This window comes from Neolamprologus multifasciatus, chromosome 6 (assembly GCF_963576455.1).
Source record: "Neolamprologus multifasciatus chromosome 6, fNeoMul1.2, whole genome shotgun sequence".
Taxonomy (NCBI): Eukaryota; Metazoa; Chordata; class Actinopteri; order Cichliformes; family Cichlidae; genus Neolamprologus; species Neolamprologus multifasciatus.
In genome coordinates, this window is record NC_140444.1 from 8059826 (window position 1) to 8085885 (window position 26060).

At 41.1% G+C, this 26060-nt stretch overlaps 1 protein-coding gene across 3 annotated transcripts in view; it reads right to left on the minus strand.

Moving 5' to 3' along the window:
• The window catches only part of grk4 (G protein-coupled receptor kinase 4), a 54033-nt gene extending 31906 nt beyond the window's left edge, over positions 1-22127 (minus strand). For 2 of the 3 annotated variants that reach the window (XM_085161909.1, XM_085161910.1), the window contains exons 1-2: positions 21795-22127; positions 8921-9016 (exon numbers count right to left, since the gene is read on the minus strand). In XM_085161909.1, coding sequence (XP_085018035.1) covers positions 8921-9016; positions 21795-21846 — 148 coding nt within the window. In that variant the 5' untranslated portion in view covers positions 21847-22127. The other variant, XM_085161911.1, reaches the window with a different exon arrangement.
• Positions 22128-26060: the final 3933 nt, after the last annotated feature.

Below are 26060 nucleotides of genomic sequence, written 5' to 3' on the forward strand. Positions count from 1 at the left end.
TTGTTTGACAGAAATGAAGGACTTAATTGTTTTGTTGGCCATTCATTTTTGTTCTGACATCACTTTGATTAGGTGAGTATCTGAGGCTGAGACCACGGGACTGTAAAACATGATTGTTGGGCTTCATTTCTGTACTGAACAGTCATTTAAGATTAGCTAGTAAATAATAATTAGTTAATGTTGTTCATGAGACTAAAGTCATCTCACTATGGTAATGTAAATATAATATGGCCAATATTATAGTATTGTCAGATTATTATGATATATATATATATATATATATATATATATATATATATATATATATATATATATATATATATATATATATCACTGACTTTCAGCTTGTTGTGTTTGTGGATATATGACTGACTTTAATTATCCATAAAATCATCAGATTCTCTGTAAGATTAAGGTCGACTATATGTATATTTAGAAGTAGAGGCTTTAAAACCAAGTTAATGCTGGAAGTACAAACATCACTAGTGTCACATAACTTTGCCGACATGTGGCCAACAGCAATGTTTTAATGTTCTTTGTTATTAAACATTCGCACATGAATAAGTGACGTCATATTCAGTACTTACTTTTGACAGTTCACTTTTCGGCCTCTCCCTTCTGCCGTATTTTGCGGCACAATTATCCACACCCACCGCCGCGCTATGAATTGTGGGATATATGGGACCACGAAGCGTGCACCGGACCACGCTTGATATTTGGGGAAATCGACGGCGCATTTGGAGTATGCATTTCAAGTACACTTTGAATTGGGACAGCCGTCGTCGCGTGGCGGTGACGTAACCGCACTTAAAATGCGTACTTCAAGCGTGCGGACCCTGAAATGGGACACAGCAACTTACTGTCATCTGGTGGCCTACAAATAAGAAGCTTCGTTTTTCACACCTGAAAGCGACGTCCATGTTTTACCATGACAACGTACCAGTCCTCTCGTCCTTTGTTAGCTAACAACAAGCTAGCACTAACTAGCTGCTTTACAAAAAATACAATAAATAAATTAAAAAAATTAAACTTTTTCCCCAGCGTATATTTTGGTTTTTTTTTTTAATTATACAGGGTGAAAGATTTGTATTTGTATTGCTTGGCATGTTTAACCAAAGAAAAGCAGTACTTGCTATAATCAATACATTAGGATAATGGACACTGAAGTTGCTTAAAAGAAAATCTTAAAAACTGTGAATCTGAGAAGCCATTATCTACAGTACTCTGCAGAGGTTTTCAGCCACCTGACATTTTTTATATTTTTCTAGAAAAATGTAAAATGTATGCAGTGATTTTTTGAAACGTGCAAACCTAGATGGAAATATCGTATACAAAGCAAAAACAGGGTTTTTTTTCCCTTCTGAAAATACAGATGGAGGTACTTTGAGCAGACTGAAATGTAGAATGCAGAATGGAAGTAAAATATAAACAAATAGGGAGTGGGTCAGGACTTTTCCTCATTATTTTACATCCAATACGTCTTAGCTAAAACAAGGTTTTTCCTACAAATAAACACACTTTTTCCCCCAGACAGATCTAGCTATTAATTTTACACAAAGTAATGGGGATCTACACAAAAATTTAAAAAATAAAATAAAATGTAAGGGTCAAGTTAAAAGAAATTCGGCCTACATCTCACGGAAAAAATGAATTCTACCTTTAAAAAAAAGAAGAAAAAAAAAAAGAGACGTATTCTTTTCTGGAAAAAAAAAGAAAAGAAAAACACCACATGATGTCACATATCTGTTTTTTCTGTACATATCTTAGCATTTTTGCCCCTATTAGCACTAATGGTGTCCATTTGAGTCATATTTCCTCTTGTACCAGGACACTTTCCATCATTGGTTCATCACGCTAAGGATGCGCAGGCACACATGCAAGATGAACATACAAACAAAAACAGGCCACACACATTCATATACACAGAGGAAGAGAGATGCTAGGTATGAAAATTTGGGAGTGCTGACAGCTACAGGCAAACCTCCAACAGTAAATGAAATCTTCACAACAGCCCTCTCTTCTGCACTGTTTATTACACAGGATTTACTTCTGCAGCTCAGCGTTTCCTATTCAAACTTGCCACTTACATGACCACAGCACCTAACTTATCAGGTTGGTCAGCAAACAGAATAGAGATAGGATTTTTTTTTTATTACTTCCCTTCACACAGAGGCTGCTGTATTTAAAATCTGACCAACAGAAGCTCTTTCACAAAACTTTATACTGTACTTTGTTACACTTGCTTTCAGACATTATCTTTCATCTTTGATCACCAAGATTTCAGAGGCCTGCTTTGGTGTTTCCCCGTCAGCTCTGTGCGGGAGCGAGGAAAGCCCTTTACACTCATAGCTGATGAAGGCAATTTCAGAGCGTTTGAACAGTATTTGGAGCAGTTTATTTGAACTCTGGAGTGGAGTGGTCTGGCCGGAGGAGAACAATGGTGTAGCTGTGTATGACATCTGTATCCCCAAATGTGGCTCGCGCGCTACTCTTGACAATCATTGAAGAGGTTGACAGCGTACGATTAAGAGAGCACAAGTGGCTTTTATTTAACAGGGGACAATAGGCGATGCGAACCACAGGAAGTTGGTAAAAAAGAGACAGGGCAAGATACTCGTCCCGTATTCATTAGCAGGCACAGAGAAATCAAAATATGAAATGCAAATTAATTAATCATCCACTTGGTTTAAATAAACCATTAGATCATCGGCATTGTAAAAAGCTGTACTGTGAAGTGGTGTTGGTAGAGGTGGTGACAGAGGAGAACCAGCTCAGGCTGTCTTCTCTATGTCAAGATATTTCATGTGAATTGGAAATCTTGAAGAGGCCATGGTGGTGCAGTGGTTAGCACAGTCACCTCACATTAAGAAGATTCCTGGTCCAAACCTCCTTTCTGTGAGGATTCTGCATATTTTCCACATGGTCTCCAGGGACCCCAGCTTCCTCCCCCAGAGTCCAAAAGGCATGCATGGCGGGCAAACCGGTGATTCTAAATTGCCCATAGGCTTTAGTGTGAGCATGAATGGTTGTCTCTGTCTCTGCATTGGCTCTGTGATGGACTGGCATCTTGTGCACAGTGTACCCTGCCTGTGTTCCTGTGATAGCTGACAATTTAGGAAAATAGGTAGAGAACACCCAAACTAATAACTGGCCAAAGCACAACATCAACATTGGCTTAGTCTGATAGTAATTTTCAAGCAACAAACCACCAGTGCTAGAAAATTTACCAGTGAAGTGCTGAAGAACTGCTGGACTAAGTGTGAGAATGGATTTTTACTTACTGTTGCACTCTGCTCAACCAAGACTGGCTCCAAATATGAGCACATTCTCTAACTGCTCTAACTTTGTCCTCTTTTAAAAAACAAAAGCCAAAGAAGACAACTGATCTTTATATATTTCTTGTTCTTAGACAACTGAATGCATTAACACCCCTCACAGTGGCCGTGAAGACAGCCTCCCAGAATATAAAGTACTGAATATAAAGTGTGTGAAACCGACCCAGAGGCAGAACTCAACACATTTTATATTTTCATTGTTTTAGTGGTTTTTGTTTTTTACTTTCAAAAGCATAAGAGTGTAACATTTCTGCTATAGCACACAGGGTGCTGCACCGCACCTCGCATAACTCAAAGGCCTCAACAATCAGAAACAGCTCAGGCTGTGCTTTACAATATCGTCCGTGATAAAAGCAGAATACATTTTTCTGTATAATAAAAATGTCGTAGTGTGATATAACGGTCTATAACAATACCATGAATTGAAATTCCCTATGTGCTCAACAACGAGACAGGCCCAGGCATATCTGAAAGCAAGAGCACATGTCAGTGTCCGATTGAGACTAAGTATCTAAAAAGACTTCAAAAACATGCAACAAAACAGTACTATGCAAAATACGTGAGAAAAATGTTCCCGCTAAATGTACAGTATTGTCGAAAACAAGGGCTTTAAGCAGTTATTTTACACTTTTACCTGAACATCCTAGGCTACTGTTGCATAACAAATTTCCCATGCGTGGGACTAATAAAGGTTATCTTATCTTATTTCGCCTCCATTTCCTACACTTCTAAATGCTGCTGCCTGCAAGCTGTAAGCATCAAGAACATTTTTCCAATCTTTTTTCTGTATCATCAGAAATGTCATTATTATTATTCATTTGTAATTATTACTATTCGTTATCCATTACAACAAATTATCGGATAGTTTTGAGGCTAACCTACCCGTCCTGACAAACAGGTATAGATCAACTTTCTAAGCCATTTTTTCACCATTTAATTTCTCACTGAGCATTAGTTCAGCCAGCTGACCAAACCATGAAACTTTGGGTTGGCGTCACGTCGGCCGTTCTGAAAATTAAACAAACATTTCTTTTGTTCATAGAAAATGACACATACAGCAGTTTCAGTCATTAGTTGCTTGTCTTTTACCACCAAATATCCTGTTTCTTTACTCTGTTATATCATTATAAAGACGGGCGAAATCTGTTTACAAAGGCCCTCTGACGAGGTTTCAGTCTAGCATGAGAAGTCTTTCAAGTATTTCAGGGCATTTTAATCCTAATGATGAGTTTTGCTTGTTGCTCCAGTGGTGGCAGTTCCCTGCTGAATCACAACACAACTGGCTGACTCTTTAAGGTGACAACATCTAATTTGCGTAAGAAAGAAGCCACAGAAACTATTGTGAAATTGTCTAGAAAGCATTTTTTCCCCACTAATTGCAAAAATATCCCTGTTTCTCAGTAGGACTGTCAAAATTAAGAAAAGTATCTGTGTTACATTTCATTTTTACTCAGTAAGTTTCTCAGAATTCTTTAAATAAAAAGTACATTTACACCAGTTGTTAGTGTTTGATTATTGCTGTACCCATTCACAGGTTTGCAACACACAACAAATCTTTGTATGAATAAACACTGGAGATATTTTTCTTTATTTTTTAACAAAGCGTTTCTATGACACTGCAGATCCACTTCACTGTTATTGATGTTTTGCCTTCTCTCTCCAGTAGATTTTTCGTCCTATTTGTTGTACATGGTTTTCCATCCCAACCAGTCGAGGCAGATAGTTGCCCCTTCCTGATACTGGTTCTGTCCAGGGTTTCTTTCACAGTTGTGCTTCCTCAAAGGTGACTGCCTGAATGTTGGGGTAATCTCTCAAATGTTGTAGGATCTTTACCTTACAATTTAAAGGATCTAGAGATGATTGTTATTGTGAACTGATGCGATATAAAATTTAATCGGACTAATGCTTTTGACTTTTTGACTGTCATTTGTGTAGAAGGGAGTAGTTTAAGCAATTTGAAGCACATACATTTTTTTTTCTTTTATTGCATACTGTTTATCTACATTTAGATTTCTATGAGGATGTTTGCTCATACTTTTTGTGTTCCCCAACTGCAAACCCCCCCCCCCCCCCCCCCCAATTTCTCAATAATGTCTTCCTTGCTTATGAGGAACCTATCCAATTTCCTAAATATGAACAAATATGAAAGGAGATTGGGAAAGAGGGAACGCACACAAGGCAACAAGGTGTCAGAGAAAAATGGAACTGGTAAATAAGGGGATTAAAAAGAGAGGAGGGAGCACTGTATCTAACTGTCTAACACTAACTGTCTGAGCCAGTGAATGCAGCTGTAATTACAACTCAATCAAAACTCCAATTTAGACCAAGACAGAGTAGATTAGTGAGACAGTGAACAGTCAGCTAAATGCTCACAAGCGTGCAATAGGTGCAGGAGTGCATGCCCGTGTTTGTGTGCAAACAGACACCTGCACGGCCAATGCTCACTGCTGCTATGCAACAAGCATTTAGTCTCCATCCAAAATACCTATGCTTTCAGGACCATGTTAACAGGCTAACGTGTTTGCAGTGATCAAAAGTAAGAGGTGCCCATATAATATATGTATTAAATATGCCAAAAAAAAATTAGAATGGTAAGAAAGAGATGGACAAAAAAGAAAGAAAGATGGAGAGAGAGGTCTAAGGCTGGCAGACAAAGTGCCTGCAGCCCACATAATGTAATCTAAGCTTCCTAGCATTACCGTTCACTTGTCAAGGCTAAGGTCAAATGCCTGACATTATCAAGACACAACAAAGACTCTGCTATCAGTCGCTACACTGTATTCTGTCCACTGTGCCCGCACTCTGAACGGGCAAGTGTGAGTGTTTCTGCACGTGTGTATGTGTGCACGCACATAACTACACGCCTGTGTGTTTAAGCACACCAGGAGGATTATTTTGATCTTGTACTCAGTGTGATAGGGAAATTACGCAATAGCATCTATGTAATAGTGACGTACATAAACCTTAACAGCTGCTGTATGCGCGCATGCACACACACAAGGACAAACACACACACGGGCAGGCACTTATTGCCTGTTTTTAGAATCCTGTGCACATATTTATGTGCTGGGTACCATCCTCCTTAATAATAATAATAATAATAATAATAATAATAGATGGATTGATTTCAGGTTACACAAAGAGATTTTACATTAAATAACCAGAATTGCTGCTTTGCTGTTCTAGGCCTGTGCCTACCAGTTAAGCCAGCAGCCCACAACCCCCAGGCCACGGACTGGTACTGGTCCGTGAGTCGTTTGGTACCGGGCCGCGAGAGTTGAGGCTCGGGTGTGAAATTTATGGTTTTCAGGGTTTTTATCGGTTTTATTTTGTTGTATTTATCCACGACACCTTAAAGGCCAGTCCGTGAAAATACTGTCGGACATAAACTGGTCAGTGACACAAAAGAGGTTGAGTTAAACTACAGCTTACGAACACGTCTGTCCAGACAAAGGCAGTGGAGGCTGTGAAAAAAGCAAAAATGATCATAGAAACTAACAGATTCAAACAAATAACGGATAAACATCGTGAGTTTTGAGTAGTGATCTGAACATCAGTGCTGGCTTGGAGATAATGATCCAGGAGGAGAGAGCTTTAAAGAATTCTTTCGCTTGGTCCTGATTGGTGTTGACAAGAATTTGGCATTAAATGAGTAGAGGCTGATGGAAGGTGTGTGGTGATGAACAGAAGGACTCTGAAATGGATTCTGGTGTGGGACAGGAGCCCAGTTTTGAAGGGACGGGAGTAATAGTGGTTGCAGGACTACAGCATTTAGCAGAGTTGTACAGGAGTTTGATTACTTGTACTGTAAAGAATGCAGTTGCAGTAGTAACATCTGGATGTGCTGGAGCGATGGATAAAAGTTTTGGAAGCAAAGCAAAAATAATTTCCTGGGGAAAAAAAAAATGTTCTTTGCTGCGACACACTGAGGGTAAAGGAGAGAAGTACCAATAATTACTCAGACGCAGAGTGGAGTTGCTGATGGTGAGGCACATTTGGGGGTTTGGGACCAATCATGTCCTGATTTATCATTTAAGTTTGAGCCAGTAAACTTTCATCTGTGATTTAATGGTGGTGGTGTCCAACCACATCATGTCGAAGTATGACGCTATCAAAGGGAGAGGATCCAGAGGATGAATAGAAGAGGGACAAGCATTAAACACAGGGGATATCCTGTGATAGAGGTGTGCCTGGGCTTAAGTTCATGAACTGTTGCTTTGTTGTTTGAAATACATGACTGAGAGGCTGTGGCAGGGTTATTAATGGTGGGACAAAAGAACAGTGTGGTTGTTGGTATCAAAACTTGTTCGAGGAAGATGAGGACGCAGTGTTAACCAGAGGCTGAATGAGGAAGGGAGAATGGTGAGAAGAGATAAGTACACACTGGGGAATTCCCCAAGGAACTACATACCTAACAAGCATGTAAAGAAATGTGTGTGTGTGTGTTGGGGGGTGAGGGGGGGTGTAAGGATGTCCATATCCATTGTGATTGTTAGCTGGTGTATTGCAACTCCTAGACACAACCATGACTGTGAATATGGAAGTTGGTCTCCTGTATGAAACTGAAGCCCTGTAGTGGTTCCAGAAACTGTACAGCCACTTACAGTTATTATTATCATTAATGCGGACATGAAAATCACCTGGGATAGGAACAAAAAGGTGAGAAGGCACACAACTGGACCAGAGATGGAGATCGATTTTTTTTTTCAAGATTTGGATAATTAGTTCTATGAGTGACGACTTGCGATCTGAAATCAACACGACGACGAGTGCAATCAACACCGAGTGTGAGACATGTCCTCCGCGAATATGTGCATCTACATCTTTGACTCTGCCTTCTTCCTATCCTCTCCTGTCCTCGAAAGATCTTTTCTCTCGTTGTAAAAAGCCTCTCTTTCCCTCTGTGTTTCTGTTTTCCACTCGTGCTCTCTGTAACTCTCCTGTTCTGCCACTCTTATGTTTCTCTGAAGTGGCTGAAAGAGTGAGAGAGAGGGAAAGAGCTGCAGATAGTGGGAGGGAAAGGCATGGAGATAGAAAAGAGGGAGGGTATGCGAGTATGTGGGGGAGGGTAGCACTGCAATCTCTGGCAAAGATAGCTGTGACGCACTATTACACAGACACACACACACACACACACACTTGTGCTGTGGCATTCAGGGAACCATGGTGGGTGGGGGCTGGGGGGGTGAGAAGATAATGAAGCCCAAGAGTAGAACTCTTGTCGGGGGCCACAAAGAGAAAATCCTGCCAGTACTTTCAGGTTAGACCTGGAGGTTGAGAAAAGGAAGGAAGCTGGGGTGAGCATGCTTTCATTTGATGTGTGAACAAGCACAGCAGATATGTTAAAGGAGAGCTTGAGATTCAGAAACAGCAGTGCAAACAGATTCCCTGTCTCAGTCACACGCACACAAGCACACACAGGGTTTCCTGTCCCTTGCTTGTAACTACGGGTGGAGACGGGTAGAAACAGGAAGGAAGTCCAATCTGAACTTCCTCACACAGTCAGGCCCACCCCAACGACACAGCGTGGCAAGTTATCTTTTTGTCTCACACCCACATACCCACACGCACTACCAGTTTCTTACCGATGGTGCGACGTAGCTCCTCACACTGGCTGATGTGCGGGAGTTTTAGCATCTCTTTCCATTTCTTGCTGCGGCCATTCCTCTTTCCTCCTCCACCTGAGACACAAAAAAAGGAGAGTTTCCTCGTCAGCCCATCTATGCTTTTATATTGCATTTGGAGTCTTTAACAGTTTCCATCCATTGGCATTTTCAACACAAACATATGAATAGGGATGCTGTGAGGACATAAGCCCCACCCACCTGCTGTTCAAACCTACTGTGTGAAAGAATCAGCCAATCAGAATAAAGAAAGGGAGAGGAGCTAAAACAGCTTGTTTTTATTTAGTTATCCTTTACTTCATCCAATAAGGATTATTTTTTAATTATGGAAAACAATTCTAGTACAGTCAAAAAACATAAAGGTAGAAATATGGAAATGAGCACAATAGGTTCACTTCAAGTGTTAGGAAAAGTCTCAGTTATAACCACATGTCTAAATTAAAACCTCTCACGAGAGAAAAGAAGATTTTAAGACATTTCATGACTATCAAAATGAAACGAAATACGACAGACTTTTTAAGACTCATGGGAACCGTGTGTGTGTGCGCGTCTGTGCATGTGTGTGTGTGTGTGTGGGTGCGCACAAGCTTGTTCATGTTGACCTTGCTTTGACCAGAGGCCAAAGCAGGTGGTTCATCTCACCAGTCGCCTCCATGCATCAAGGCAGGGCATGTGGTGAAGAATGTTGACAGCTTCAAAGATCATGGGGCACACACATATTGTGTCTCTCTCTCTCTCTCGTAAATGTGCGTGCGCGCACACTCACACACACATACACTCGCACGCACACACAGTAATGTTGGGCAGTCGTCTTGGCAGATCAGATGACCCTGATATGAGTGGTAAACGATCTCAAGGCCCAACAGCGCTCTTCAGAGGACCCCAGTCACTCCGTATATTTCACAAGGAATCTCATTCCAATAGCAGCAGGGGTGGGTGTGTGTGTGTGTGTCCAGAGAAATGGGGAAGAAAAGAAGTCAGAAATGGGAAACAATCCAACTGAGGAGGTTTGCCTGCAGACTGTCTCATCTGGAAATCCCTTGCATTTCCGCTCGATGACCTTCTCATCGCAAACTCTTGCCTCAAGCTCAGCTACACCGGCTATGCTGCAGACATTACATAGTCCACACCCAGCCAGATCCTTTACACAAAATCTACGCAATGTCCAACTGAGCCAATGTAAGAATATAGCAGAAAGCTAGCCATGTAATTCATAGTGGGCAACCAGTAATCGTGTCCTGCCTGTAGCACTGTAGCACACTCATGCTATGTAAGTTGTAAGTACAAATCCAAAGTGGATGGTTTCCTGATATTTGCTAGATGTGAGCATGTGTGGATACTGTTCCAACCTTATTCCGTGGACATCATCCACAGGTCATCATTCCATCATTACTGGATAACACACACACACACACTTGAAGAGAGAATCTGATATTTTATAACATCTGTCTGCAAACTCAGCCATTATTAAAATTGGTGATCAACATTTCAAAATGTAGCGTGACAAACATTTGCTGATTACAACATCATTTGATTAGGATTGGTATTTTATGGTCTTCTGAAAATGTTATTCCTTTGATATTGTGCCTGTGGACCTCTGCCGTTACTATTTTTGCTCAAATTTACTTCAAACTTGAAAGCTTGATGAAAATTACACAATGCCAGTAAAGTTCCTCTGTGCTATCTCACAGCTTTCCTGTCTTCTCTTCACTATCCTTTCTTAATAAAAGCTACAAAGTGTACATAAAAATACATAAAAACAATGATCCTTGGAGGACCATCCTGACAAAGCACATGGTTCAACACAAATTCACAATTACCCATTTTCCACTATTATGATGACCTAGTTGTGCATCCCAAATCATTGCTAACAAAGGCTGGGGGAATTATACAAGGAAGACGAAAAAATAAATAAATAAATGAAAATATGACAGTTGTATCTGTGAATAATCTATGAATATTCCCTCCCACAGCCGCTTGCGTCAGAGGTTCCTACTTTAGAGCCCAGCTATTTTGTGGTGCCAGCTTTTAGGGACTAGGAGCAGTCCTTTTTTTCTAGTAGGAATACAAAGACCTGGTTCTAGATTAATCTCCATCATTAGGGCTGTTCGATATAACGATATATGTCGGATGACAATTTAAAAACGTCTATCGTTTAATTTTATCGTTTGTTTCGTGGTGTCGCAAAATAAACAGTTTACGGCAATATTTTTTTCATCGTTTTGATGGTCACTGTAGTGGCTATATTCATTTCTTAAAGTTCTCTCTTTCTCTTATATTTAATATAACCACACTACGGACAAGCGACTGTTTTTATGCGTTGTCGTGAGCAACAACGACGGTAAAAACCATCGCGTCACGTGTCCGCCTATTTATTTTCCACATAAACCTTTCACAATAAAGCTCAAGATCCTGTTGAGACTTTTCAAAATAAACTGAATCATGTGAAAGAGTATTCAGAGTGTTTACGGATGAGAAGCAAAAAAGAGCCGCCAGGTGCTAAAAAAATAAACCTTAGACTCAAACGTTAGAACAGGCTTTTCCCCGCAGCACGCCGTGTAATAAATACTCACAAAGAAAACGGCGGCTGTTACAACTCATGTCTAAAAATGTATAGTTTCATGCATCGGTTAAAACACTCGACTCCAGGTACATGACGCCCAGCTGGAAACACTTCACGCAAGTCGAGCTGCCCGAGATTCACAGAATTTACAGAAAATGTTACATTTTTGTGATTTATATTGTTATCGGACGATAGATGTCTTATATTGGGATATGAGATTTTGGTCATGTCGCACAGCCCTATCCATCATCAGTGAAAAGGGGACAATAAAAAAAAAAAAATAGCTAAATGTCTTTAGCCAATTCTCATCTCTAATCATTTCATATCTGCCTCTGGACTGTCTATTATACAAAAAGGATGCAAATACAAGGCAGTCTACCTTCCTGAAAACCTCCTCCCTTCAGACAGGCTTGCGTGTTTGCTTATGCTGCAGACAAATAGATGATCAACACTCTTGTGACTATGTCTGAAGATCTCTGAATATCAAGATCCTATGTGTTTAAAAGTAAAATATGCAGACATGTCAAAATCTGTTAAGAATCCTGGAATAGATAAAGTTTTTTTGTTTGGAAAAAAAAGCGGAAGAAAATGGATGAATGGATGGATAATTGCGGACTTTTTGTGGATAAATGTTTGAAGCTTGTGTTAAATTTATGAAAGTGGTTACCTGATTTTAAAACTCTGACAGTCAACAAGGAGAATAGGGGCCAGTATTAATGTTTGATAAGTCTGTGCATTTCTAATTCTTAAAATCTTTTCTTTTAAAAATTTAAAAGTAGATGCATTTATGCATGTTTTAATAATTTAAAGAAAACATTAGTATTTATATGTGACAAAAAAAATTCTATCAGGGGGAAGAGAGCAACCTATCTTCTTGTTTCACAGTCAGTGAATTTAAAATGATTAATGTTGGTTTTTCTCGATTACTATGTTACATCAGTACATCAGCCAGCCTAAGTGTGAGTGAGCAACATAGACAGAGAGGGAAATCCTCTGCCCCAAAGTTCACTAGATACCAGCTGGCCTGGCAGAGACATGTGACAGCTTCAGCACAAAATCTCACAGGAGGCCATGACGGTCAAACACCTGCAGAACGAACAGTGTGCACGCTCAGAACACTACAAAAACAACATCCTCATCCATCTTCTTCTGCATCAAACTACTTTAAAAAATAAAATGAGTTCAACTTTCTGACTTTGCTGTCTGTTGCTTGTTGATTTTCACCCTGAACAAACTGCCTGAATTTGTTTTACATGCAAGATGCAACAGTAGTACACACATTACCAAAAAAAAATTTTTTTTTTCCTTTTAACCGTGAGAAAACTTAAACTGTTTAACTGGAACTGCTTGTTGATATATGAAGCTTTTAAAATCATGTGGTATCAAGTTGTTGAAGATAGGTATGCTGACAGACCTGTTGTGAGGCTCCAGGGCACACACACACACACACACACACACACACACACACACACACACACACACACACAGCTATGTTTCCTTGTTGCAGGAAAACTGAATACACAAACAAAAGAGGCCAACGAAGAAAAATGTTGAAGCCAAATGTTGGATTGGCTGTTGCACACGCTGCGTGACGATGGCCAGTTGCAGGAAAAGTCTGCAAATATATTGAGCCAAAAACACTGCAAGATTGATGAATACAATCAAACTTGCTCTGCAGAAAGTAAGAAATAGACAGAGAGTTACTTCTCTCGTGTTGCCTTCTTATACAGTGAGTAGGAAATGCGAGTGTTTCAGCTAATGGGCTCTATACTGTAAAATTAGACGAGACTAAAATTTCCGATGGAAAGAAAGAGAAGGAAACAGGAAAGAACTGACAAAAAACACCAGCTAGACAAAGATATTGAAAAGAAAGAAGATTTTAATAGCAAGCTTTTGAAGAATGTGTGTATGCGCGAGTGTGCTCATGCTTGTCAGAGCCGGCTGGGCCACCCCACCCTGTTTAATGTCACTCTGACGTCAAAGCCATGTGTGCAGGCCCTTAATGCAGACAGGATGGAGCAAGTATTTATTTAACTTTGGTTCTCCCCTTCGAGAAAACGGGGCCCTCCATAAACACTGACTTCAGAGAAGTTTTGCTCATTCATAGCCGAGCTACAGCCAGTGCTGAGATCACCAAGCAAGATCTGCAAAAGTCCGACGCATGTACTGCAGTGACGAGACAAAAAAACCTAAGACGGACTGAGGAAGACTGACATCGAAAACAAGACATGCAGCTTAAGGATATGCGAGAATGCACGTTCCTTTCCTGAAAGAAAAAAAGTTATAGAAAGCGGGGTCATCCCGGTCGAACATCAGTAAGATGTAGTAACATGTCACCAGCTTTTCTGGTTTGAGTTAGACTGGCCACAGTTGCCTCACATCACTCCCCTCTCCATTTGCCCTTGTTTCCTGTCACTCGGTACTGTCACCCATCCAACCAAAACGAAATGCCACAAAAAAGGCCAGAAAAACTGCTTTGGCAACAGCTGAATAGATGACCCAACATAACACTCAGCTTGTTTAAAGTAACTTTATGTAACCACGTCTTTCTTTTTGATAACAGCCAACAGTCTGTCATTTGTTAAAGGGGACACAAGTGCCATTTGTGCAAATGTGAATAGAGAAATTATATACGAACAAATATATATAAATAAATAAATACAAATTACAGCAGACAAAGTCACTAGCAGTGTTGTTTACCTTCCTGAAGTGTATTTTAGTGTGTTTTCTGAAGTTTCAAGTCTAACCGGTTAGACACGTATAAAACTGAGACTGCAGAAAAAATAAAAAGAGCACATGTGTACACTAAGTATCTTCATGGAGCTACTGTTTGCAGTTCTGTCTGAGGTGAGTTATGGCTGCTTTAATGAATGTACATTCGTTGTCCTTTTTTGAGTCTGCTTTTTCTCCTACTCTGTGTGCTTGTAGCTCACGTGCAAGACAAATTCAGTCCGGTGACATCCCTATATCACTGCCTTTACTTCTTTCATCTCTCTTTCATCTCAAGCGAAAGAAGAAGCCAGACTGGAGGTTGCACATTCGACTGTAGCAGTATCGTAGTATCGTTTCAGCGCAGCTCCCCCTGCCCAGCCACATCCTAATTCCCGCAGCAGTTACAAATCCACACTTCAGATTTGCCTTTTATTAATACCAGTTCAAACAGAGTTCACTAGTTATTTCACAGAATGTGTAATAGTAAAATTAGGCCTTACAAGTGAGACAAAAACAGTTTCTGCCTGGAAACAGGTGAGACAAAACAGAGACGCAAATCAGTCAGACGATTAGTGCATCGAGGATGCATCTAAATCCAAAACAGCTCTGCACTCCATGGACTCCACAAGACGTCTGAAGGCTTTAGGCACCAAACAGCAGAAAGTTCAGTAAGGTACAAGGTGAAGCCTCCGTGGATCGAACCTGTTTTTCTAACAACTTCTAGAGATCAGTTGAGGTGAGATATGGCGAAACCTTTGTCATGTTTTTCAAAAACATTACATGTTTTCTTTAGTGAATCAGATTCTATTATCCCACCATCGCCATGAAGGGTCATAGCAAACTAAAACTGCAATAACATTTAGGCAGGTGGTACATCTCAAAGTAATAAGCACATAGACCCCAAGTTTGCTGGCCTTGATATGGCCCTTGTGTGGCTGGTGCCACTGACATCAAGAGGAGGGCAACTTTTTATCTCTGTGTGCCACAAGTGATCATTTTAATAACAAAAAAGCGTTATGTAAAAATAAGAAAAAGTCTTATTTGCTCTGATATTGGGAACTAGAAAACAACAGTTCTAAAACACTTAAACGACAAAACACCATCACCGAGTATTTTCTCTGCTGTGATTCCCAGCTTCTTCAGATGTTACCGTGAACATAGAGCAGCGCTGCTGTCATCACAACTCGTTTTGATTTTGAATCACCATATGGCGGAAGACGCTCGGCCATCTGATGAACACATGTCACATGCTGACACTCGGAATAACAGCCACAAGGCCAGAAAATCCAACTCGTCTGTGACAGTCACAGCCTGACCGTGGCAGTAAGCAGCCCGTATTCACACAATATGATTCAGCCAGTTAGGCTACACACTTACGCAGAGTGACTTCTAATGAGTACGTGAAGGTTTACTTCTTTGAACTCTGACATAATAAGCTGCGTGAAGGTCAAAGATGGGGGACGCCATGTACTTTTGGCATAGAGAGAGGTAATAATCCAAAAACATTGTTGAGTAAATCAACTACATTGCACATGAGAAACATTTTTCTAACTTTCAAAACACTGATAATAATGTTTACCAGGATATTCTCAGTCAGTACAATCACATCCTGAATATTCGGCGCTTCTTCTGATTTGAAGCCTGTCCAACAGCCGCAGCATAGGTGGAGGTTTGTATTGGACTGCCGCAGCCGTCTCCCAAAAACACGACTTAAATAGTAGGAAATGAGAGAGGGTCACACATAGTTTAGGCCCATTGTAATACGAGCATGCACACGCACATAGGCACAATGGAGCCTGGCCATGATAAATGAATGGTCTGTTGCTTTCCCAGTCACTCTCTCATACAGTGTGTGATTGGCTGGTGCAGCCCCTGATAAGGAAAATATTAGCTGTGAGTATCTGTGTTGCCTATTGAGAGCAAAGGCCCAGTGTTTGCGTAAGGTAATCCATCTGTATACTTGCACTGAAAGACACACATCAGCTGAGAGAGAGGAAAAGAGAAACATGTGAATATCAGCCAGCTCTGCTCTGCTCTACTCCTCACCTCGCTCACATGTTCTGATTCAGCCTCCTGCTGCCCTCCATATATAAACAGTTTTCTTCTCCCGTTATGCCTTCATTAATTCTTTATAACCAGACTTTCCTCCTCCTCCATATGGCCCTGAGAGAAAGAGTGGCTCGCGTGCAAAACTGCGAGGGACGCTGCAACATCACAGTAAATTCCAGTGACAACAAACGAAGAAGTCGGCAGTGCGTGGGGGGGGGGGGGGGGGGCGCAGCGGATCTCACATGAGGTAGGACAAGTAATTTCTCACATGAGCAAAATGACAAGCACGAGCACACACACACAGAGCACAGCGCTTTGCACATAAACAAGCTCCCGTGCTCATTCCAGCAGCGTGCTATGGTGTTTTGCAAGATCTTTTCTTCCTCATGTCTCTGTGCTTGAGGTATTCCATTAAACCGAGCCGAGGCGTGCTTGAAAACTGACCCTTGTTTTCACAGTGTCTTAGGGGAGAAGGGGGAGGGAAGGGCAGTACGGGAACATGGTCAGACTAAACTTGAGCAAGATACCGACAGACTTCATGTGGGTTTAAGAGAACAAACTGAAAGGTTAATCATCTGGGAGTTATCTACAGCTGTCTCTTCGATGAAGGGTGGAATGGTTAATTTCACAGCCTGGCAGGGAAAACTGAAACACAGAAAAGAGGCCTTCCCAGAACGGGGCCCTTGAGCACAGGACACATAGAAGAGATTACACCTTGAAAATGAGCTTTAACAGGACAACACATCGAGTCATATTTGAAGGCAGGACTCACGTGAAATTTACTGCGACTTTATTAATGTTATAAAAAGAAAAATGTATAAAGCATGAAAAATCTTTAGCAGCATTTAATACACTTCCTACAACTTCTAAAAAACCTCTTTAGAGAAACAAAGCATAAGTCACCACAACACTCCGAATCCGCTCTTACACATAACCTACACATTGTTAAAAGCAGACTGACAGCTGGGTTGTCGTAGGAAGAATGCCCATTTAACATTTAATAGATGTTCATAAAGTGCTTCAGAAGTGCCTCTTCATGTTTACTCAGCTTGCCAAGAAGACATGTTAATGAACATCCCAGCAGCCACCCAGCTAAGCATCCCTGCTAGAGGTATGCAGCAGAGCCGAGTACGCAACACAGTGCATCTCGTTCTCCGCACAGCCCATTTGTGGGTGTAATAACTGTAAAATGAGTCCCACATCAAGGGACAGTCACAAAGCAATGTGTTTTATGAGCCTCAGCTGGAGGAAACACCCCAGAGTGATGACAACGAGTGTTAGCCCAGCTACAACCACAAAACTAATAAAGCTACGCTGGCTAACGTCACAGAAAAACCCTCACAAGTGGTCTGAGAGGAGTGACGGGATTCAAGCTTGAAGGGTGGTAAGGAGAGGGCAGCGCACGCACAGAGGTTAGTGACACCAACACCAACGCAGCCATATCTGCTTATACCTGTATTGTTCTATTGCAAAAGAAATTTGAGGAAACAAAAATATCAAAGCTCATGTGGACAATCCACATTCCTTCCGTTTTAGGTCTGTGATTACATTTAATTCCAGAAAGTCCGAGACTGAAATGCCACGTAGGTTCAGTCTCTTTAGCGTAACTCTTGGTGATTACATGTCGAGGTCTCCAGTGGAGTTATCTAACCCTTTACCATAGTCTTCTGTAGATAATTCACATTACTACTTAGCGATTACACTGCGTTTGCGTCCCAAGAGATGAGTGTAAAGTTGGTGACAGCTGAAACAAATTAAGATTTCTGCTTTAATAGGATACAAGAGCATATTTCTATTTATCAAATGCATAATACTTATATTGCAGGACAGTCAGATCAGTGCATTTCCAGTCTCTCAATATTTAAGAATAGTTGCTGATGTTTTTTATTGTTTTGTGATTTTTTTTTTTAAAGCTACATCAGATTTCTGTGACAGCATCGCAGATCTGCTGTTCTACAGAAACAAACAGAAAACACCCATCAAATGACATGAAACAAAACAAACTAAATATCATTCAGTCAAAGACAAAATGTTCTGATTGCAGAGATAAATATTTTTTTCCTCTTTGCCCCCATCATGTCATCACCAATCCTCTTACAGCAATTATGTTTATAACACACAGCTGAATACAACAAGTCAATGCAGGCTCTCAAAGAGCACTCTGGGAAACGCAGTTCAATTAAAACAAAGGCAACTAATTTATAATACCAGCACCAAAGACTCGCCAACAGTAACACACTGTGTTAGCAGTTTCAAGTCAAGCTTCACCAAAAGGCCCGAGAGCTAGCTGAGAAAAAAGTACTACAACACCCATGATCCTCAGCAGTTTAAACTTGTAAAGTGCAGCTTTATTACAGATGGTATTACCATTTAAGGCATTTTGTTTTGTTTTAAGATATAAATTAAGCCTGAGATGTTAAAGTGCTGTCATCTGTCAGCATTACTGGATACATGTCTGGATTTTTCTAGGAACCTTTTCCATTTTTAACTGTTTACAACACCACTGCTAATATTAAGCGTCAGCATTAGTTTATTTTTCCAGGTGTACAAAGGGAAGACGTGTCTCATAAAGTTTCTGGCTTCCTTCATAATCTCCTAATTAAGACACAGCTGTACTGTTTGCTTAAAATCAATATACCAGTGTGTGCCTAAACATCTTTCCCATTTCACTTAAACCACTGTTATATTGAAACTGATCGCCAAAAGGTCTCTGCAATGCAGCCATTAAAAACACTCTGACATACAAGTGCAATGGGAGGAGAACTTTTTACAGCAGAAGAGTAAACATAATTTTTCCTCAGCACTCTTCACGCCACCATCTGCTCCTCTGTGATAGGGTGCTCTGCCAACTCAGGTGCCTGCAAAGTATTGTAAACAGTGGAGTCTGCAAGACAAACTATGATAACAGTTCTTTTTGGGGTTTTTTTTTAATGATCTCAAGTGCCCGTGTTTAAATGTCATGTATTAAATATTTTCTGTGAACACGAACCACCAAAACCACACATCAAATATGTAGTGGTCAGGTTTGTTTATTTACAGTTAAATATTGAACATGGTTGCTTAACACAATGATTAATACACTTCATCGCGGGATGCTTAATGAAACTATGCTGCGTTAGGAGGAACTCGTCGTTTTCTTCTTGGTCTTCCCGCAAACGTCTTCAAACTTCGGGACTTTCTGTGTAACTTCTCGTCACAGTTTAAGACCGCCGCCCCATCAATTAAATACCGTTATTGTTACGCTTTTCCTTTTAGATTTCTATAACAAATGCATGTGTGAAATTCGCATAGGCAGGGGTGTGGAGCATCAGGAGCAGTGTCATCTCAAACCACTTCCTTTGACGCATGTCATTTGAACTGTGCCAGACTGAACACACCCTATTATAACACTTCTCACTGTGGCCACCCAGTTTCACATGCACAGGTGTATAAAGAATGACTGTATAAAGTGACACGCAACAGTTTTCTGGACACCAACAAATGTGTAGCGGTAATTCAGAGAAGACGAAAACTGTCAACAGAACCCGAGTTGGTTTGCACAGCTTAAGACTAATAATCTGTAATTTTCTCTCTCCACAGTGAGGTCAGAGAGCTACAGAGCAAGTGTTTAAATGTCTTGCTGAAGGACACATCAGCAGGGTCACGCAAACGCTGTTATGTACAGTATGGCATGAAGGTAACCAAAGAGAGACTCTTGGATAGAAGGCCACTGAAATGTGATGCATAGAAGCTGCTTTCTGTCTGGATTTGTGTGCTTTTAAAGGTGCTGTTCGCTCTGCAACTAGTTACTCTGCCATTGCTGACAACTGTTACTGTGGCATTGTGAAAGACTTTGCCAGCTGAGAACACCCACCTATGGAAAGATGATTTAACATCCAACTAGTCTCCAGTGCACCTTCCAGACATAAACTGAGGGGCTGTTTTAGGCTTAATGATAATTAAGACAATGAATGGTGAATAGCATAGCAGGGAGAAATATAAAAACGCAACTCTAACTATACGGAGGATGCTTGTGGTGCTGGTGATTTCACTTTCCACCCTTTCCAACCAAATAAAAACAGTGTAAAGGTGTAATAGGCTAGAGCTTTGTATTTTCGCTCAATAAACTGATGTGATCAACTGCCTGTTAAATGACTATCCGGTTAATCAATAAATCTTTCCGTTTCCAATGCTTTAATTATGTATAACATTGTGAAATTGTTGACAGATGTGCTCTTCCCACTATCTTTGTGCTCCGAGGGCCTCCGAGGGGGGTGATAAGAGAAGATGAATTCCGGCAGGTATTGAGCCTGTAGATCCGACTCTTGTGCAGTAACATCGGGACGTTCGTGGGAAGCCTTTGCCGAGCACCATTTAAAGGCAGCGAAAGGAGAGCCTGGTGCTTGGTCTCGTACGGAGCAACTGCTGCTATGAAATGGATTCACAGCTGCCGTGAACAATCCATTTCACGGCAGTGTTGGCGTTCAGTCTCCGACTGAAACGCATTCTGAATATAATGTAAACCATAAGCAGGGAAGGCCTCTGCACACCGAGGCGCGACCCCCCACTTCGGGCTTGTGAGTGAATTTGCTTTCGAGAAAAATGCATCAGCTTGCGTAATATCATCTGAAATCACAAAGCCTCCTGCTCGATTTTGTTTGGAAGGGGAAGAAAGAGATAAAAAACACGAGTGGAAATCGTTGAGCAGTAATTACACTTCTTCTCTTCCCCCCCGCCCCTCCTCTGGCTGCTGATACAGTGTTGCACACCCACCCAGCGCCCACTCACTGGCTACAAAAGTGGCCTCGCTGCTCTGCCATCTCATGGAAAACAGATGGATACTCGCCTCTTTTCCACCTCCAGGTGAGCTGCCTCTGTGGGATCCCCGGCCCACTGAGCAGTGTGCACGATCGAGGCTGTGGAGCCTGGGCCGCCGGGGCTACCTTCTAGTCTCCAGAAGCCCCTCGCTATCACACAACCCCCTTCCCGTCTAATCAACAGCCAATGCAGCCGCATACTTCTGCGTCAAAACACCACACGCCGACTTTACCTGCCTAATTAGGCTTTAAACACACCGAAACCTACAATGACAGGTAAGAAGGCACCGGCGCAAAGAGCCCCGCTGCGCAGCCAAATTTCGCTCCACAGTCAATAACGTGGATATCATTAAATGTCTGTTATGTCATCGTAAATATCCACCAAACCACTGCCGCCTGTGTGAAAAAATTCGCTCGACAGCCTTCAATTTAACGCAGCCATCTAAGCACGATGCTGCAAACACTCCCTGCCTTGTTCATCTCCAGCCTTCGGGGCCTTACGTTAAGGTGCCCCGGTGAATCTGCGTGCAGTTCTTGTGCGAGCAGCAGATTTCGGCAGAACATGTTTGGGTTCTGCCCGGAGACAAAGCACTGCGCAGGGATGCGAGACAGAGAAGGCATAAATCCCGAGAAGGACAGGCGGAAAGCTACGGGCAAGTCGCCGAAGAGGGGGGAAAAAGACGATTCATTCTTGAAGCCATTAGGCTGAACTTACCTTCCCGTGCCTTCAGGAGAACCGTGTTGGCCACGATATTTTCAATCTCCATTGTCAGAATGTGAATCCCGAGCAGTCGCGATACATTTCACTCAGAGGAAAAAAGACGGTTTTTCTGATCAAACGTGCCGACGACTGTGAGGCTGCTGCACGCGCGCAAGGCGGACTCTGCGCTGGCGCATAGTAGGACTTTTAATAGTGGTCGTCGTTCCTCTCCATTGCAAGATGTGTTATCAAACCCTACCTACACAGCTATACGGTTACGACAGGGCTTGTTAGCATTCACAGCCTCCCTCCCGTCCCTCTCCGCCTGCTTTCCTTCCTGTTTCAGCTCCCTCCTCCTCCTTTTCTTCCTCCTCCTCCTCCTCGCCCCTTCTCTGCACAACGAACCAGCAAGAGCAGTAGGGATCAATTTACAAGCGGCACAACTACACACAGATCCACACACAAGTGCATTCATGTATACATGCATGCATGTCCAATACTTAACCTCCTGAAACTGCCTATGGTTATGTCATTTATTTGGGATTAAAACGTGTTTATGTGTGAGGTTTTCTCCAAGTTTCTCCCGGGAAGACAAACATAACGTGATACATTGAGAGCTTACTGGAAAGATCTAGGAAAGGAGACCCCCCCCATTTTTTTTTTAAATGAACCCAAAAAGCCTTTCTAAACATGAATGACTGTGTTAATTGGTAAAGTTTCCCTCGCCAGAATTTCCTGCTCAGCTGTTGCATGAGCCGCTGCTTGCTCAGGAAACACGGATGTCACAGAGGCCTAAAGTTGTGTGAACAATGGTATCGGGGTTTAAGCTGCTGCAAGTCGAAGCCTGACGTACAGCGATAACAAGTTGGTTTTCCGCCTATCATGTCTCAGAAACCAACTGGGACTGTAATCTGACTCATTGATCTAGTAAACCCTTAGGGGGTGGGGGTATGCAAAAAGCACTCCGCCTCCTGAGATAATGTCGAAGAGGTAACACTTTATTAACTTTTGTTTAAAAAATGTTTGGAGTTTTGTGACTGGTTTTGTTTCTGTGCATGAGAATGAGCAACTACTACAACAACACAAAGAAATCTCTTTCGGTTTATGTTTTGCTACGAGGGTCATGCAAGAGCGCCCAGGGGTAGGCTGTGGAGAATCAAAGAGCTCAAAGGTCACTGATTCTCACTTGATTCTCACTCTCTCTCTTAGGCTTTTGTTCAAGTTACAGAATCGATCAAACGTGTTCTGCCTGGACTGGATACGCGGTGTGAAAGCAGGAAGACCGAAAGTAAATGTCAGAATAAATGTATTTGTTAATAAGGATGTGTGCTGTGTTGCATAAACAATAACTGCCAGCTTCCTCGTCCAGACCAACACAAATCATACTTGACAAACAGTGGCTCGGGTGGTGCGCATAGATTCAATGCCTCCACCTTGTGGTGATAACACAGAAATACAAAACGTGCATTACGTCATACAGAGTTGCATCGTTACAGTTTAAGTAGTATTTTGAGAAAAATAAGCTTTTATTTAGACGGATAAACGTATCATGTGTGAGTCTGACATGCAGCTTTTGCATATTTACTTATTTATTGTATTTAAAATATTTACAATGACTAATTTGGCTAATTTTAAGTCATTTAAATTAACATAATCACCATGTTGTAACAGAAGGTTACTCGGATTGTTAATCAACCATAGACAAAGAGTATTAATTCATTTGAAAACCTGAAGTTTAGCCTTGGCCACACTAGCTGGAAAACTCAAAAAACAGTTTTATTTATTGTTATCTATTGTCCACCGGGGCCTTACTCAAACTTTTGAATCTGGTTTAGTGCTCAGCTCAGATAAAATAATTATTGTGGGTGATTTTAACATCCATGTAACTACTAAACCTCATCAGGTCGTACAATCTATTATTAGACTCAATTGGCTTTATTCAAAATGTAAAAGAACCCCACCACTTTAATCACGCTCTAGATCTTGTTTGAAAATGTTACAAAAACTTGTGACAATCTCACAGATTAATTGTGTAGTGCTTGTTTTAACAGATTGTGATGTTTTCTTGAGGTTAACGATTCAAACAGATAATGGGTGGGATGAGATAAACTTTCCAGGTAACTGTCCAGGTAATGAGAGGTAAGGATGTCTTCCAGGGTAGGTAGCTGTTGTGATGTTTTGTGAGCTTTTACGACTCTCTGCAGAGCGTTTCTGTGTGCCTCAGTACCTCCTCTCTGTATGCACACTCATTGTTTTTCAGAATTCTGAGAAAATGTCTGAACTTTTGTCTTTACTTGCCTTGGAAAATAAAACCCATTTACCACAGATCATAACTGTGATTGCAAACGTTGCCAGACAAGACTAGTTAAAAAAAAAAAAAGGTTGTGAAAGCAGCCTTCAATTCTAGGTAATTCCGTTCAATTTAACAGCCATACTCATTTAAATGTATTTAAATAAAGTTAGTATATAATTTATAAATATTTATAAATATTACAACCATTAAGCACTGTGGTCACTGCTGTATCAAAAGAAAATGCCATCTATAATTATCAATATTAAGTCAACATTAATTAACCAAACACAAAAATGCTCTAGTAAACAAATTTGTTAATTCAGAGCAGAATCTTCTTGCTCTGAGGTGAGACTACTAACCACTGCAACACCATGTCTCCCTATTACAGATCTGTGTAAATGCCCCCACTAGCAAGGCACCTTTTCACCACTGTAGACCTCTGTTCTTAATGTGCACCACATACTCCCACTTTACTGTTTCACTGCTTTGAGATTCCCACAATATCCTTCAAAGTTCAGCAGGTGTCATATAGGGTTTTTTTTTATACTGCAAATGTAAAAATAGGTCAAATCTTCCTTTAAGGCAACTTGCTTCTGATTGGCTGCGTCTAACAAACCTTAGAAAGTGTTGAACAGCAGGTGGGTGTGGCTTCTGTGCTCACAGTCTGAGATTAATTATTTATGCCCTCACTAACATCATTAAGATCCAACAGCATGATTCTTTTGCTGACACGGGGCATTCAGAGCAGCCTGGAGTCTGAGCCCTTTGCTCAGAGGGATTATACAGACAGTAACCTCATTAATTGAAACTTAAAATGTGAAATGAATATCCACCATTGTAACAGTATATATAAAGAACTTGTACTTTTTTAGAATAATTTCTCTTATTCCTTGTTTTATACTCCACCACAATTTAGAGTAAAATATTGTAAAGTTTAAACTAATGAATTACTGCCTATGCAAGGTATCTTAGAGCGAGAGGCAGGGTACACCCTGGACAGGTCACCAGTCTGTTGCAGGGCTGACACTTAGAAGAGGACAACCATTCGCACCTATGGGCAATTTAAAGTTTCCAGTTAACCTATTCCCACTAACTGGATGTCTCTGGGAGGAAGCCAGAGTACCTAGGGAGAACCCGCGCAAACATGCAAAATCCATACAGGGAGACCCTGGCCTGATGGTAGAATTGAACTCAGGAACTTGCTGTGAGCCAACAGTGCTAACCACCGTGCCAACAATTCATTTTCATTTTCATTTTTTTCCCCACCCATTTCATTTTAATGCAAGCCACACTGACGACACCAGATGGTGCAGTTGGCAATAACAACTGTATGAAGATGAGGTGATGATTTTGAATCAAAGTGCTACACAGTCTCAAAACATCTGAAAACTCAACATTTGCAAGACTGACAGTAATAAAAATAAGTGAATGAATTTAATAAAGTTGTATTTCCTGTTTTACCTGTATTACCTGTTCATGGTGAGAGATTCATTAGATTAGGGCCATTTGCATTTTTTGAGAAGTGGTCAAACCAGGCTTTTCTCACTGTCCCGTATCAGGTATGATAGAGGTTACGCACATATCCACTGCATGTAGATGTGGATTACAGTTAAAAAAGAATTTGCATCTTGGTCCTGTTTTGGACCACAGAGAGCTAATGCTGAAGTGGTTTTTTTTTTTCAAGTCAAGTAAACTTAAGCAAATGGTTTACAGAATAAATTGCGGCACTAGTGGATCTTTTTTTCCCCCGCTGTCTTTACTGGCCTGGTGTGTTCATGCATGCAAGGAATTTAGTGAGTGCGTAGACACAAACATGGCAATAAAGTTGAGAAAAGATGGAAGCAACCAAATTATTAATATGATTATGACACTTAGAAATATAGTCTTTAGTCTATGTCTGCTAGCGACTTGATTTTTAAGCATATAGGACAAACAGTTTCTGTATACAGACAGTGCAAAGATCTGAATGTCAAGGTAGCTTAAATAGC